This window comes from Patagioenas fasciata, chromosome 3 (genome assembly GCF_037038585.1).
Source record: "Patagioenas fasciata isolate bPatFas1 chromosome 3, bPatFas1.hap1, whole genome shotgun sequence".
In the NCBI taxonomy this organism is placed as follows: Eukaryota; Metazoa; Chordata; class Aves; order Columbiformes; family Columbidae; genus Patagioenas; species Patagioenas fasciata.
Window position 1 is genome coordinate 47,888,951 of NC_092522.1, and position 15,261 is coordinate 47,904,211.

A 15,261-nucleotide genomic window follows, 5' to 3' on the forward strand; every position below is an offset into this window, starting at 1 on the left:
ACGAGGCCTTGCCTTTTGCTGTTATAGAATTTGATTCTTCATTGGTTTATCCCAGTCAGTTTGCTAATGAGTTTCTGTAGTTATTAAGAAAATATATGATTTAAAGCATTCACAATCATTTTGAATTACTGAAAATCAGTTAGCATGGTAGCAAGATTATCCCTCCCATCAAAGAACCAGTTGCAAATGTGAGAACAAGTTAAGGGACCTGGAAATTAGACAGAAGTCTGTCCAGCATTTGACGCTACTACCAGTTTTTCAGTGAGTGTATGGAACAAACAGTCTCTTATTGACCAAATGAACAAATATAAATCGTGGAGACTTACACTGTATAGCTCGAAGACGAGGAATTATTGTGGGGCTACTTGATGGACTAGAGCTGTTACTGTTAAAACTCCTCCTCTTATCCAGATTGGGGGATGCCTGCACTGTTATTTTGTGCTGGAAATCTGTAAGAGAATAAAACAAATCTGCTTCAATGTTATAAAAATAAAAATAATAAAAAAAAAATCTTCAGGTTACACTGCTGTACTTCTTGGAACAATTAAAGCTATATTATGAATTAGACTTGATAGTGTAAGAGATGTTCATATTAAAGACACTGACAAACCAACTTGTGATGTAACAATTTAGATGTTGAGTCAAACAGGCAGTATTTCACACCTTCACAGACACTACATGATAGGTTTGCAATAACGCCAGCAAAAGCAAGTAGGTCTAAGTGGACCCAAACTGAGACACATCCACATCACAAGCTGTTATTCAGTCTTGTTGGTTGTCACAGAGGGAAAGAAAAATCTTGGTATTTCAAGTCAAAGCAATATTCATGGAAAGCAGATTTGCCTTAGTTTTTAAACATCTAATTAATATACAACATAAAAACCAGCATTAACAAAGAAATCGCATCTATCAAGATGACAGAAAAAAACCACACCAAACTACATAATTACAAATATTTATAGCAATGTAATGATAAAATAAAAATTAATATTGGCAAGTAGGAAAAACACTATGAAATTAAATTTGCCAGTATACCCCTTTCTAATTCCCATCATCAGTGCAATCAGATTGTATACTATTCTTAAAACAGATGGTCACAAGGATAAGCTTATCTGGATGATTCTTGACAACAAAGAGCTAAGTCGTACTCTGAGTAAAACTGTTTATTTTATCACTTTTTCAAGTTAAATATGGGTAGAACTGGAAACAAGGACCAATATTTAGTTTAAGCTTGTGATCTGGTATAAATCAATCTAATATGCTCACCTGGGAGGCTGTAGTGTATTTTTTATTTTATTTATTGTTATTTTTAAAGTAAGGACAAACAAGCTCGTTTCACTAGTGCTAAAACAGTACTCTAAATATTACTGTCCTCATTGTCTCTTCCCAACTACCAGACCTGTATTACTGTGGCATTAAATTCTTATTGCCTTATTAACAAACTGACAGACTTGACCTGGAAGCCACTGGAAGGAAGCTCATCAACACCAGGATGCTGGTGCTGGCACGGAGGGCTTTCCAACCACTGGTGTCACCTTGAGTTTCCACAGTGCCATCTCGTGGTAACATCAAAAAGGCACCACTAAACCTGCCCCTGACACCAGAAAAACCTGACTCTACAAACACACCTCCTTCGTAAAAGGGGCATTTTAATGTGTTCATGGGTAGAATTAAATGCTCCAACACTCAAATTATACCATATTTGTATTCTGAGATGATATCGTCTGTTGCTATTACAGTGTTTGCTTACAAAAAGCAAGACACTGAAGATTGTAACTGCTGTGTTGTATTTGCAAGTGCAATAAGCATCCAGTTTGGACACACCACACCTGTACCTCCAGCCTTTACCAAAGTGCTGGTTTTCTACTGAGTATTTGTAAGTTTAGGGCAAACAAATCATGTTAGAAAGTTCTGGGATGTGCTTAAAAGGTACTTTTCTATCTGCACAGAAGAAAAAAATAATCTGAACTTTGAACCACTTTTAAATAATTTGGCTCCCATGCTAGTAACCTTTCCCTCCAGATACAACAGACTTCCAGCTGAATCAGTTGAAAGATTCTTCCAGTTGAAATGGGGACTAACCCACAAGAATACGATATGTCAATGTTGCTTTCTTAAGAAAAAATAAAAGGGGGAGGCTAAACAATTATTACCATATCCTTCTGCACTACTAGGGCAGAAGGACCTAGGATCAAAATAGCAGTCAGTACTGAAGACATTAACCATTAAACTGAACCCTCCATATTTAATTGTAACATATACTGTGATTTTTTTTAAAAAAAATGCAGACCTGAAGGTAAACTAATTCTGTGTCCATCTTTAAGTTTTAACCGGCTTCTTTTAAATTTGCCCTTCCTCTTCTTAACATTGGGTTTCTCTTGATTTAACTGGAATATCATGATATTCAGCTCACGCTCCAGTACATCGATCTCACGTTCTGCTAACTGTTGCTCACGGCGCTTAAGTAATTCTTCTTGAGATTTTTGCTGAAGAGCTGCTCTTGTCAACTCCTCTTCTCGCGATCGAAGCTCCTGAAGATAAGAGTCACACAAGTGAAACTAAGTAATAACGTGAAGGTTGTACGAAAGGAAATACAAAGTGCACAGTATGTTGTATTTCCTTGTCTGTTTTCATGATGCACTATATACACCTAACATGCACCTATGACCTTCTGACAGTTTTCCATTTTGCGTAAACCAAGATTCTGTATCTGGACACAAACAAGTATTATACAGGTTTCCTTTTAACCCCTTGAGTCACTGTATTTAAGGTAGGTAAATGCTGGCAATGGGAACAACACATCCAATCAAAGATTTTCAGCTTACAGCCTAGCAGAAAATGTGCTCAAAGTACTTCAGGCCAGACACTTTTTCACAGCATGAGGGCTGCTCTTAGGTAGCTCCTACGCACTAACAAAGTCAATGACCTGACGAATACACAAATTAATGCCTTTATCTTTAATTTTCTAACCTTTCCTGTTTTTCAGACATATATTAAGTAGCACTTTTCTATCTAGAAAAGCAATCAGTATTACACTAAATGAGGATTAGTGTAATAGGATAAAGCAAGTCATCAGACAGGAGACAGCTGTTTCTTAATTAAAATCTAGCAGGTATCTGTATAGCATCGAACATCTACTAACCACTGAATTACACCACATAGTCTCCAACAATCAATGTCACAGAACAGTTGTTCTTTTCCCTTCATTCTTTTTTTTATTCTGGGGCAGGAAAAGCTTTAGTAAGGAAGCTAGTTAATTTTTCAGAGTAAACTAATCCCCAAGGCTAAACAGCTGTAAATCTACAATCTTGAAATTATCATAATCTTCAGCTTCCAAAATCTGCTAAATATTATCAGAAATTTAGAATTCAAATTTAGAATAAAGGTACTTTAGAGTTTAAATAGAAAATACGTTTATTACTGCATTAATACAGTAATAAAGATTTATTAGGAAACACTGTTGATTATCCATCTCTTGTTGTCCTCAAATCCAGGTTCCATAAAGCTCTGTAACAAGGCAAAAACTGAGGACCCTGAAAAGGCAGACAGTCTAGAAAAAGTAATGGCTTCCTCAATGAGAGATTAAGCATTTACTCTTCTCCAAATAAACTAATTAAAACCAGACTTACTGCAATTAATTATGCAATGTTTTTGCACCACTCTACAACTGAAACACCCACTGTAAGGAAGGTAGGGAAGAATTCTATATTTAAATTGCTCAAGAATGTTTGTCAAAAGAAGATTGTGATCTTCTCTTGGAGTGGGCGTCACCATCACTCATTTACAGAAAGCCCTTGAGGAAATTCCTGCAGCTACAGAAGGTCCTCTTTTACAGGTCATGAGACTTCATGCAGGGGTTTTTTTGTTTTATTTATAAATACTCCATATACACTACTTTCTCTCTAATATCTGTCAGCAAATTTGATAATGTGCCAAATTAAATAAGCCCGCACATATGAAAACCTTGTCTAAGTCAAAGTTACATGTTTTTATTCTTGATTAGGGAAGATGCCTTTATAGCTGCATTTACATTCATATATGAGAAGTAAGTCTCATTTTATCTTTTCCCCTCTCTAATTAAGCTTAACTCACTTTCACACCAACAATTACTCTTCTCCCAAAGCTTTGCACCAACTTATTTAATCCAAACCTTGATTTAGTCAGATTTTTCTTGAATGGGAAATCTCACACTGGACTAATGTCTCCAGAAAATTGAAAAAGGGAATGCCCTTTACAATTGCTCCCCGAGTAAAAAGGGCAAAACTGCTGGTTGAGCAGTTTCTGGGTGGCCAGAGAGTTATGCCCTCCAGCAGGCTGTGGCAAATAAACGCAGAGCAAGTAAGAAGGAAAGTCTCAACTCTCTGCAGAGGGACTGTAACCTGGCAGCTCCAGTGGCTCCCAGCCCAGTTGCAGCAGCCTGTGTACCCAGATGGGAGAGGGAAAAGCAGAGACTAAGTACGGAAGATTATTACTGATGACACTGCAATCTTAGTAGCTATCAATCAATTTTTATACCACATGTGCAGATATTACAGTAGATCTGTAATGTCACACCCATCACCAACCAAGAGTCCACAGACTCATTCATGACACTGACAAGTGAGGGACAAAGGCTCCTGACAGTGACTCACAAGATGAGAGTTTAGTTTTTGCTTTTGTCAAAGTTATGTGACTACGTCTTTCAAAAAGATTTCTTCACAGCTTACTGCATCTCAATTCTCTTCTTCCTCATATACTACTGTGTCATGAAAAATATCAACAAATATATACCGGGCAATAATTATATTGCATAAAGACCTGCAAAGAAGAAATCTCTTCCTACTAGAAGCATTTCTAACAGGGACTCAAGAAGACACTTAGCCTATTCCAATTGTTATCTTTACCAAGTTATCTAGAGAAAAATATAAAGCTCAGCATGATCAAAAACTAGTTGGAGCAGCTAAAAGAGAGGGCAAAGAGAATCAACAATGAGCATCCGTTTAGCACAAACATATAATGATGTGAGATTATGGAAAGAAGATCAGTGACAGGAATCTGGATAATAAAAAAAGGAAGATGGATTTGCTGATTCAGGAGTATAAGTATGACCTAATCAATCTTATTAATAGCTGTCAAGAAGATTTCCAAAACTGTGACACTGAAAGAGATCAATATTATCGATTTGTTCAGGAAGAAAAGAGAGAAAAACACCATCTCATTTTTGGGGGAAAAAAAAAAAAAAAAAAAAGGTGCCACATGATATAGTCACGTAACAGGATGAAAAGTTTTTCATTCACACAGCTGAGGAGGATGTTCAGCAGCAGATGAAAAATTGCAGTGCTTATAAAGATTAGTTAAAGGGTAAATAAGCTCTGGTTTGTTTGTTAAGTGATGCATTCAAATAACCAAGAAAAAAAAAAAAAACAACAACATGTTTTAAAAAGAACTTTATCTATCATACTGTCCAGAAACATATTAATGGAATCTAAGAATAACACATTCACCAACAAGAGCAGACAACATCTTAGAGAGAGAGAATAAATCCTCTCTTCCAAGTAGTTGATCCTATGTATCTGTGCTACTAAATCAGGTTTTCAGCATTTTATTGGTAAGCCACAATTCAAAAGTTCAAAACTGTTATATCACACATAGACACATACACTTCCTTCACTACCATGCAACTAGAAAAACCAACTTACTTTTTCCTTTGTCCTCAATTCATTGAATATCTGCTGAATTTCCAACTTCCAGTCATCTTGCATAGAATGGAAAGAGTCTTGAGGCATTTCAGTCATAACTGCCCCTTCAATGGCAGTAAGCTGTTCAAGAATTAAGGCAAACGATGGTCGGATATGAGGGTCCTGCTCCCAGCATTCTAGAATTTATCAAAATCCCATCAGTTTTTAATAATACATAGAACTTTAAGAAGAGCTACATGATTTTTCAAGTCACTTGCTAGTGTACTTCAAGTTCTAATGTGTTCCCTTTATCTGCAAGGTTTCCCTAGTTCCTTTTCCATTTACAGAACTGGCATCTACCTACCTGTACTCAGCTGTTTTTGTATTAAGAGTCAATTTTTTTTTCCTCTCTAACTTTCGTACTTGAAATAGCAAAACTAGCAGTACTGCACAGAGGGGATCCATATAAGAGGTAAAGTTACTAAACACAAGGAAACAGACAGCAAGCAATTTTGATTTCTCTCTACAGTATTTCCAAAACATTTTTGACATTCAGGAAGAAACATTGAGGAAAAAAACATTTGCAGTTCTTCCACTTAAGATTTTAATCTTGAGCTTGTATTGATCTGTAGAGTGTGATCCGTATATATCCTGTAGTTTACAGAAATTAGTGCAATCTGAGTGTAAAAGGAAATCAGCAAAACCAGAGCAAAAAAATGTACTCTGTCATTACTGAGTAACTTATGTCATATGCTGTAATACTGTATGACTTCCTCAGAAACATATTCAACTGCCTGTAACATGAGGTTGCTGTGAAAAGAAAAACACAATACTTTGTACACAGCACATTATCAAATGACGTGTTTATTTTGCAGCCCCATGACTATTACAGGCAAAGATACATACTCCCAAAATATAACTATTTAAAAACATAGGAAGAAACAACATAGATACCTTTCATTAGTTTTGCAAATGGTTCAGGGCAGGTGGATGGAATGGGCAAGGTGAGCTTATTGACAGCAACTCCGTAAGCCACAGCAAGGCCATCAATGCCACGGTAAGGAACTTCTCCTGTAAGCAGTTCCCACAGCAACACTCCGTAACTACAAAAGGTAATTTTTTTAAACAGTTATTTTCTGAATACTGACACATTGTTCACTCAAGAACAAACAAGTATCTGTCCAACCATGCACTGAAATTCATGAGGATTTCCCACATCAAAGGTGAATGTGTTTAAGAGTCAGCTCTACTTCAGTCATCTTGCGCCTTTCTACTGGGTGATTAACCAAATCGGATGCAACTCTCAGATGGGCCCACACTCCTACCCAAAACGTAGCCTGAAGTCTCTCTTATAGAAATGCTAGTATCATGTAAATCTTGTTTACAAGCAGAAGTCTGAACAACAGGAAACCAAGCAACCTTCTCCTCATCAGAAACCAACCGAACAAAAAACCTCCACCAAGCATTCAGGCTAATCCCCTTTGAAACATTTCACAACAATTCATCTAGATGTATATGCTATTTAAAAAAAAAAAAATAACGGTAAAAAAAAAAAAAAAAAAACCACCAGAAAAGCCCCAGCTTTATCTGGAAGTGTGCATTCCTAAATCTGGAAGTATGCTCTAAAAAGGCCCGTTAACTTTTCACTTCCCACAGAAGATATAATAAGATTGAGAATTTATTACACACACAACTAATTTCTCCATGCTAGGGAAAAAAAAACAAAAAACAACAAAAAACACACAAACAAAAAACAAACCACAAACAAACAAAACATTGCCTCCAGGTGGTGGCCTGAAGAGATCTTTCCTCAGTGTCACGTACAAAAATAAAGAATCATAGGAATTCCTATTGCAGCAACATTAATTGTAAGAATTTCTGCTATGCTCTCTACTCCAGAAGAGCTGGGTGTTGCTTTTACCTTCTTTGGGTTTATAATGCCTGGTGCTTGGCTTGCTCAAATGACCCAAGCCCCTACAAAAGGCTGGGACAGCACACTCGCTGCTCTTGCTCTAGAGCTCCCATCCCACGACCACTGAAATGGATGGTTTTCACAGACATTTTTGTGGAAGTAGGAATAAATTCTTTTAGAAGGTAAACCTAAAGTGGACTTTATGACTGGTTTATTTTGGGTTCTGTTCCCCAACCCCCTTCCCACCTCCTCTTCCTGCCAGGGAGCCACTGTCTGTAGAACTAGGGTACAAAGGACAATCTATCGCTGCTTTTTAGTAGTAAAGTGAGCGGACATCGGGACAAAAACAGAATACAAAGTATTTCTCTTGCCCTTTCTCTCCAGCTGTGCAAAGAAACTACCTGGAAGTTTTGCAGGACTGGACTGAGCTCTCCTATGTGAGGAGAACTGCATACAGTGCTGGGGAGGTCAGGGCTTTGTACCCCTTCCCTTACTATGTACCCCTTAGTACTAGAAATATCACCTCAACTACAGTAGATGTGACAGGGAGAACACACACTATTAAAGTTCTATTACTCTCTCCTTAATGAGAAAAAGTAATTTAGCATTATACAAGACCATGCAACGTCACTTTAATAAATAATAAGACAGCTAACTACACAATATGAGCATGAATATCAGTAGTGATTTGTTTATTTATCTTCTGTTCATCTAAGAAATTTTGTCTATCGCAAAATCTTAGAAAACTGAGGAATTTCTAGTGCTAACACAATTAATCAAAAGCTGAAGAATATGGTCTATTCCTGAAAAATAGAAAATATAAAGAAAAGTATTTGGCTTCTTAATATTTTCCTCCCAATTTTTTCCAGTCTAATCTCTGCAATTGCTTGTATACTCAAAGAAGGACAAAACAATGAATTGCAATTTTGTTTTAAATCAGTCATACTTCTAACAATGAGTACAACACTTTCTGCAGTACGTACACATTTTGTGTGATGGAGGAACTCTACTGAACTACATTCTCATCTCTGTGCTTAGAGAAATCTATATACTGTTCCTAATTCAAGGAATTCTCTAGTTCAGACTATTGTAGACATATTTTAGCATGAACTCTGAAGTTAAGCAGAACAATAAATTTAACTAAAAAGAAATAATCCTTCTACTAAAAGTTGTGCCACTCTATTTTCTTTAGTTATATTTACAATGCAAGCCTTTAATCTTCAGTAGCACTAAACAGTGCCAAGAAGGTGGTTGTAAAATTTTAAACAGACCAACACAGTAATAGTCTGAACTCAACTCTTTCAATAAAAGCAGTCTTCAAGTACCAAAAGCCAACGCTGTGGGGGGAAAACTGTGGGGATGAACCCCAAAACATCCTAGTCCTGCCACGCTGGAGTTTTGAGGAGCTACTAATCCATTGTTATCTAGGACAACAACTACTTATTAATTCTCTCTACTATAGAAGTAGATAGATACTTTGTGCATTAAATTTCACCAGCTCATGTACAGTTGTCCTGGGTGAACAGTCAGAGCTTTTACGAAAGAGCTTTTAAGAAAAGACCAAAAGCCATCTCCTCCTCCACCTTCAGCAAATGGCCAAAAATACAGTCATAATATGCTTGAATTACACAATTTTAAAAATCACAAAAACTAAAACACTCTCAAAAAAAGATGTTCAAGTATTTTCATTACTAAAAATTATTTTCCTGTCATCAAATGGGATTTAAGCCTTACTATGAGTCATTCCAGCAATAACTTGCTGCTTTTATATATTTTAAAAGCTGATCAAAATGAAGGTCAAGTTCAATTTACTCCACAGTCCTTCTTCTAAAGCAGAGGGTACTAAGCCTTGCTACATGAATCTCTTCAAAATTATGCTAAATGTGCCAGGCAAAAGCTCGTTCTGCCCTACAGCGAGTGCTTCCCCACTTTGCCACGCACTTGCAGGCTAGAGGCACGTGTTACTGTGAAGCCCACCAACAAAGTCCACCGCCAGCACTGGGACATCTATGGGCATGTTTGCACTTTCAGGCTTCATACACAAAACCAAGACTGCCATACCACTAAAAAAAAAAAAAAAAAAAGGTGTGCTGGTTGATGGGGAGGGTGGAAAGAGTGGAATTCTTGTTTGGGAATTTGGAAGCATGTGCCCAAGAGTAATACCTGCAGTAGTCTGGTTTGGGAAGCAAAAAGGTTATACATGCAGGGCCTAGAGAGCATCAGTTCTTCTGTCTAGGATGACACCTGAGAATGTGCAGCCTGGAAGGTGGAAATACTCCCACAACATTTCCAAGCACTGGCTAATTCTGTAAGACTAGCTGCAAACATGAGTACACTTAAGCAGCTTCAACAGCCCTTTTTTTTTTTTCTTTTCAAATAAGAGGTCTGCAGACTTTTTTTGGAGACTCAGTACTCAGAATGTGCAACTGAAGCTCGGAACTTTCCTGACATATACTGTGTTCTTGCCTCAGAGAGACCCATACTTAAACTAGTAATCTGAATGCTTTTAAAAAAAACCCAAACAAACAAACAAAAAAAAAAGCAAAAAAAAAAACCCCAAACACTCCTGTAATCAAGGTATTCTTTATTTGCCTTTCTTTTAAAGAAAGAGTAAAGATAAGCAACAGAATAGATCAAGGTGCAGTAAGCAGAAAATGTTTAGAAGCCAAGAAGGCCTAAACTATACTGTACAACACAGCCTTTCTACTTATAAACCTCTCCTGTTAGACAGCCATCATCGAGCTAAATACTTACATTTTTACAAGAGAGGCGTGCAGGAGAGAAGGCGAAGAAGAGAAATACTGTAGGTTCCAAAAATGTAAACTAATGTTGCAGGAGAATATAAAATAATTGCACCAAAGCATACCCCCTCAGATACCTAAAATCACAGCAACAAGACTGGACAGGACCTGTAATTAAGCACGGAATACAGCTGATTAGGGAAACGCCTACATCCAACCTCCACCCCGCAAAAGAAAAAAAAGAAAAAAATCAAAGAAGAAAGGAAGAAGGAAAAAAGAATGAAGGCAAAGATGTTTCTTAACTGGGCATCAACTCAAACTGATGTAAACAAAATGCTGAAAACCAATTCCAGACACAAGACAAATGGGTGTCACGAAATAGTAGCGCAGATATATAAACATTCAGAGAATACCAAAAATATTACTTCATGCTGTAGAATAACAGGCATCTAAGCAAAATAGGACCATATTTAAGAATTATACAACACAGAACATGCATAAGGCATGAGAGAACAGATTAAAGTCCACCCCTCCTTCCCCAAATAGCTACCTTGGATCCTTCAGAGAGAAAACTTTTCAAAAAGAAAGGAAATGTAGACTTTTCAGGGTGAGGCACAGCAGCTTTTAGAGTCTATTGTGCAATCACTGCTTTTCCCCACTCAAAAGACAGAACTAAATTAAAACTTAAGTTTAAATTGCCTTTCTACAATGTATGTATCCCACACTACACCAGTCAAAAATAGCATCGGTTTTGAGAGCCATAATATTTATATGATCCACAATAATGTCTTTAACAAGAAATTCACAAATATAACACAGGGAGTTCCCCACCTTTAAAATTAGAGAGCAAGTTAAAACAATTTTATGCTTAACACAGTCTCCTCACTCCAGCTACGGGAAGCAAAATCTCTACACATGTAAACACCTAGATCTGAAGTTCACTTTTATACATGATAACGTTCTAAATTCCTGAAAAACAGCATGCATTTGAGTTAACATCTGGCAAAGTTCTGGTTTGCAGCTTATGTTTATTTATCAGACTATATATGGTAATAACTGGCTGGTGCCATTTCTTTATGCAGAATGAGATTTTTTAGACATATGATATAAATTAAACACACCAATTTGAGATCAATCATATGTTCATGTATCAAGAGCATATGGCTGTTTATATTAAGACTCCAGATATAAATACTTAGGTATCTTAACCAAGAGATATTTTAAAGGCTTCCCTTAATGAGATCTTGTTTTCCCAAAAACAAAAAAAAAGCTTTTCTGTTATTTTCCCCCTCTCTCACCCAAATCTGTAAGTCATTAATAACTACAGGTAGATCAAATGAACTAAATGCTGTGAAATTACTATGTTTCTTAGAACAGTTATACTTGCCATATGCTGGGACAATAATCTAGGAAACCACCAAAATATCCAAATAAAAGTTCATGAGAAAACTTCAGCATAGGTCTACTGAACATGGTCTTCAGCAGACAAACTTCTTACCTCCAAATATCACTTCCTTTAGAAAACATGGAGGACTTGATAACTTCTGGAGCCATCCATGCGTAAGTCCCTGCTGCACTCATTTTGGTTGTTCTGTGCCACTCTCTAGCCAGACCAAAGTCTGTAATCTTCAGAGTTTTATTACTAATGTCATCATGTTCCATCTTCTCTAGCAACAAAACTGCAAAAGATTGAGTTTGTAAATTAATGCAATGGGAATCAAATAAAAATATCCAGTCCTGTTATTAATATCACATACAACTTGTACTGCACAGATAATTGTACACTTTAAATGTTGTGAAAATATTAACGCAATTTTTATAAACATGAAGGTTTTTGATAATTCTACCCTACTCTAAGCTACAAAAGCAAGAAACATCTACAGTACTGTGAGTTCTTTATGCAACTGTGTGAGCAGATATTAAACTAGCACAAGAAATCCACTGTAGAGAGATGTAAACTAAAGCATGTAAGTTGAAGAAAGCCCAGAATCCTAACGTCCTACTGATGATGACAAGATGTGAAAAAGGTATTCATTTTGGAATGAGATTCTGAAGTAATAAAAATAGCAGTAGTAGTAAAACAAAAGAAACGTGAAGAATTGTTATAAAAGATTTAGAAAAAGCAGGACACCTTATGTCACTGTATAAAATCCATCCTTAATACGGAATCCAATCTTGGTTCTTATTTATCTCAAAAAGTATAAAAGAGAACTGAAAGAGGCACAGAGAAGGACACAACTAGGGTGCTCAAAACAGCACACCCACAGGTACAAGGAATGGCTAACAGGCAAGGGGTCTTCCCCCAGGAAAAGAAACAGCTGAGAACAGAATCTTCAACACCACCTAAGGAAGAAAGCTATAGGTAACAATTGTTCACGGTTCTTCAACAGAAGAAACTGACATCATTGAGCAAAATTAGCAGATAACCATCAAACACATGGCAGTCATTCAGACAACACACAGGTAGGTGAACTTTTGAATTCTTGGCATAGTATGTGAACACTATTATTTTGCATAGATTTAAAAAGCGCCTACACAAATTCATAGACAACTCCATAAAAAGCATTTAAATCAAAAAGTGAGTTTAAGTTCAAGAAATCCCTGGGCCACAAATCAGCACAGGTGGAAGAACATACCAGAGGAGTGAGCTTGGCTTAAGAGTCCACAACTGGCAACAGGACACTGGACTCCCATCAAATCCATGTTAAGTTATATCCACCACACCTTCACGCTTGTTAAAGAGTAAATTCCCTTTTTTTGCTGTTGCATCCTACAGTGTGTATTAAGTGTCTGACTTGTTCATAACACAACAGCATTGGCAGGGTTGTAATAAACCTTCACAAACTAGTATTGAAGAGAACTGGGTTATTGTGCTAGGGCTCTCAAGGAGAATGACAACAGATGCAAAGGAGTCTTTATTAATACACTGTAATTTTAATTCCATAGTAAGTTCCTCTGTCACTGTCTGTTGTAGTAACTGTTAGCTTTAACTTCCTATCAAAATTATCTCCCAAGATGAAGATCAAAGATACATTACAAATAAGAATAATCATAAATGCATGTGTTTTCCAAGTATATGTACAGCAAAAAACAGTGCAGTAAACCCATTAATAAAAAAAGCAGATGAAGAATTACCTTCCCTTACAGAGGAAAAACTGATAATCTTGCACTTGCAATTGCAAGAAAACATGTTTACTGGTACAGATTAATTACACTCTAACAAATATGTCCAAAAATGACATCAAATCCAGATGAAAAGAGAACCTGCATGCCATTTTCAGTAAGCTTCTTAACACAGAGTAGAAGAAATGAAGACAAAAATGGTACAGACAGACCAAGAGCTCACCAGTCGACACCACCAATGCAGGTTAAATTAATGCTAGAGTTTTAATATTTTTATACTTGAATCAAAGACCTATTGTTTGCTATTCCATTTCAAACATGTTCAGCAGAATTCCTGACATTCCTTGACAGCCAATGTGACCGAAACCAAAAACAGTCAGTCTTGCAAAAGGTAATAACTGGCACGTGGTCAAGTTTCATCCTAAAAAGAGACGACATTTCTAGCAGTTCAAACTTCCCTTTCCAGCCAGTAGCCAGGAAAACAGCAATACTATGCATAGATTACTTAGCAGCTGGGTAGTAAAAATGCTTGGCATAGCTGAGTAGCGCTCTGTGAAGTGCTTCCCCCGCAGCAACCCAGCAACCTTTGCTGCAGCATCCTTCTGCACAGCCCCCTGGCCTCGCTGGCTGCTGACCCCCGAGGAGTCACTTCTGCAGTATTGCGCTGACCCTCTTCACTCAGCCCCCACTTGGTTCTTTTTCAAACACCTTAAATTACCTTTTTTGGACTCCAATACACCCGCAATATTAAGTTGGCTAACAGCCAGTTGAGCACTTTCTGATTTACTTCAACATTTTTCAGACTTTTTGTTTTCCACAAAGAATAAAGCTCATACTTATATTAGTTCTATCATTCTGACAAACACAGCCTCAAATATTTAAAAGTACTTAGCCCATTTGAAAATAAACCTATCAAAAACCCCAGAGTTAGATTAGGAACACAGAAGTGTAGGAAAATTCTATGACCACCTCATTTATTTTGACATAAGCAAAATCAGAGACTGTGACTATTTCTGAATGATTCAAAATTTAAGAGAAGGAGACTAAGTTGGGTGTGAGAAGACCACTTTGTGCAAACTAGCAAAAAACTTCATCTTGAACTGTTATTCAAACATTTCATGTGTTACAGCCATAAATAACTGTTCGAGTAAATATTTTAAGGCTGTGTATGCTCCCTACCAGTTAGACTATTTTTTCAACACACCTTCCTCTGTGACTGTACCTTTCTGCAATGAGATCAAGGGGAAAGTAAATTTATTATCATCATAGTAGCAGAGGTTAGAGTGTCATATATCAGGCACTCTTTGAATATGAGACAGCACACATTCAGAACCATTTACAGCTGGGGAACAAAGAGAAGTTATTGCATGTTATTTCCAATAATTCAATGAAATATAAATCAACAGGTTGAAGATAAAAGACAAAGAAACCTTGACTCAGAGAGAAAAAAAAAAAATAGAAAAAAAGGAAAAATACAAATGCTATGTAGTTAAGTGGTATTGAAATTTGTGGATATGACTTTTTGTATGTCCTAAAAATTAAGGAAAGTTTTGACAATGGAAAAAAGGTATACTTGGATTCTAATCACATCCTTAACAAAAATATTGCTATATAACCATACAGATGGAAAAAACGTTATACACTTCAGTTGTCTAACTGTAACTAAAAAAAAATGGAAATTCACTTATTATTCATCCTTGTTCACTGAAGGATGTAGCTCATAGAATTATGAAATAATTTTGATTGGAACAGACCTTGGGATGTCAACCCTCCCCCCACTCAGAGCAGGACTAATGTTGTAAAAAGTGTAAATCTACTATCAAACATT

General features: G+C 36.7%; 1 protein-coding gene across 2 annotated transcripts in view; it reads right to left on the bottom strand.

Annotated features, from left to right (window-relative positions):
* The window catches only part of MAP3K21 (mitogen-activated protein kinase kinase kinase 21), a 42,918-nt gene that overhangs the window by 10,660 nt on the left and 16,997 nt on the right, over positions 1 to 15,261 (bottom strand). For both annotated transcript variants that reach the window (XM_065835442.2, XM_065835443.2), the window contains exons 2-6: positions 11,809 to 11,989; positions 6,612 to 6,760; positions 5,679 to 5,854; positions 2,291 to 2,531; positions 327 to 449 (exon numbers count right to left, since the gene is read on the bottom strand). In XM_065835442.2, the coding sequence (XP_065691514.2) occupies positions 327 to 449; positions 2,291 to 2,531; positions 5,679 to 5,854; positions 6,612 to 6,760; positions 11,809 to 11,989 (870 nt within the window). The remainder of the gene's footprint in view (positions 1 to 326; positions 450 to 2,290; positions 2,532 to 5,678; positions 5,855 to 6,611; positions 6,761 to 11,808; positions 11,990 to 15,261) is intronic.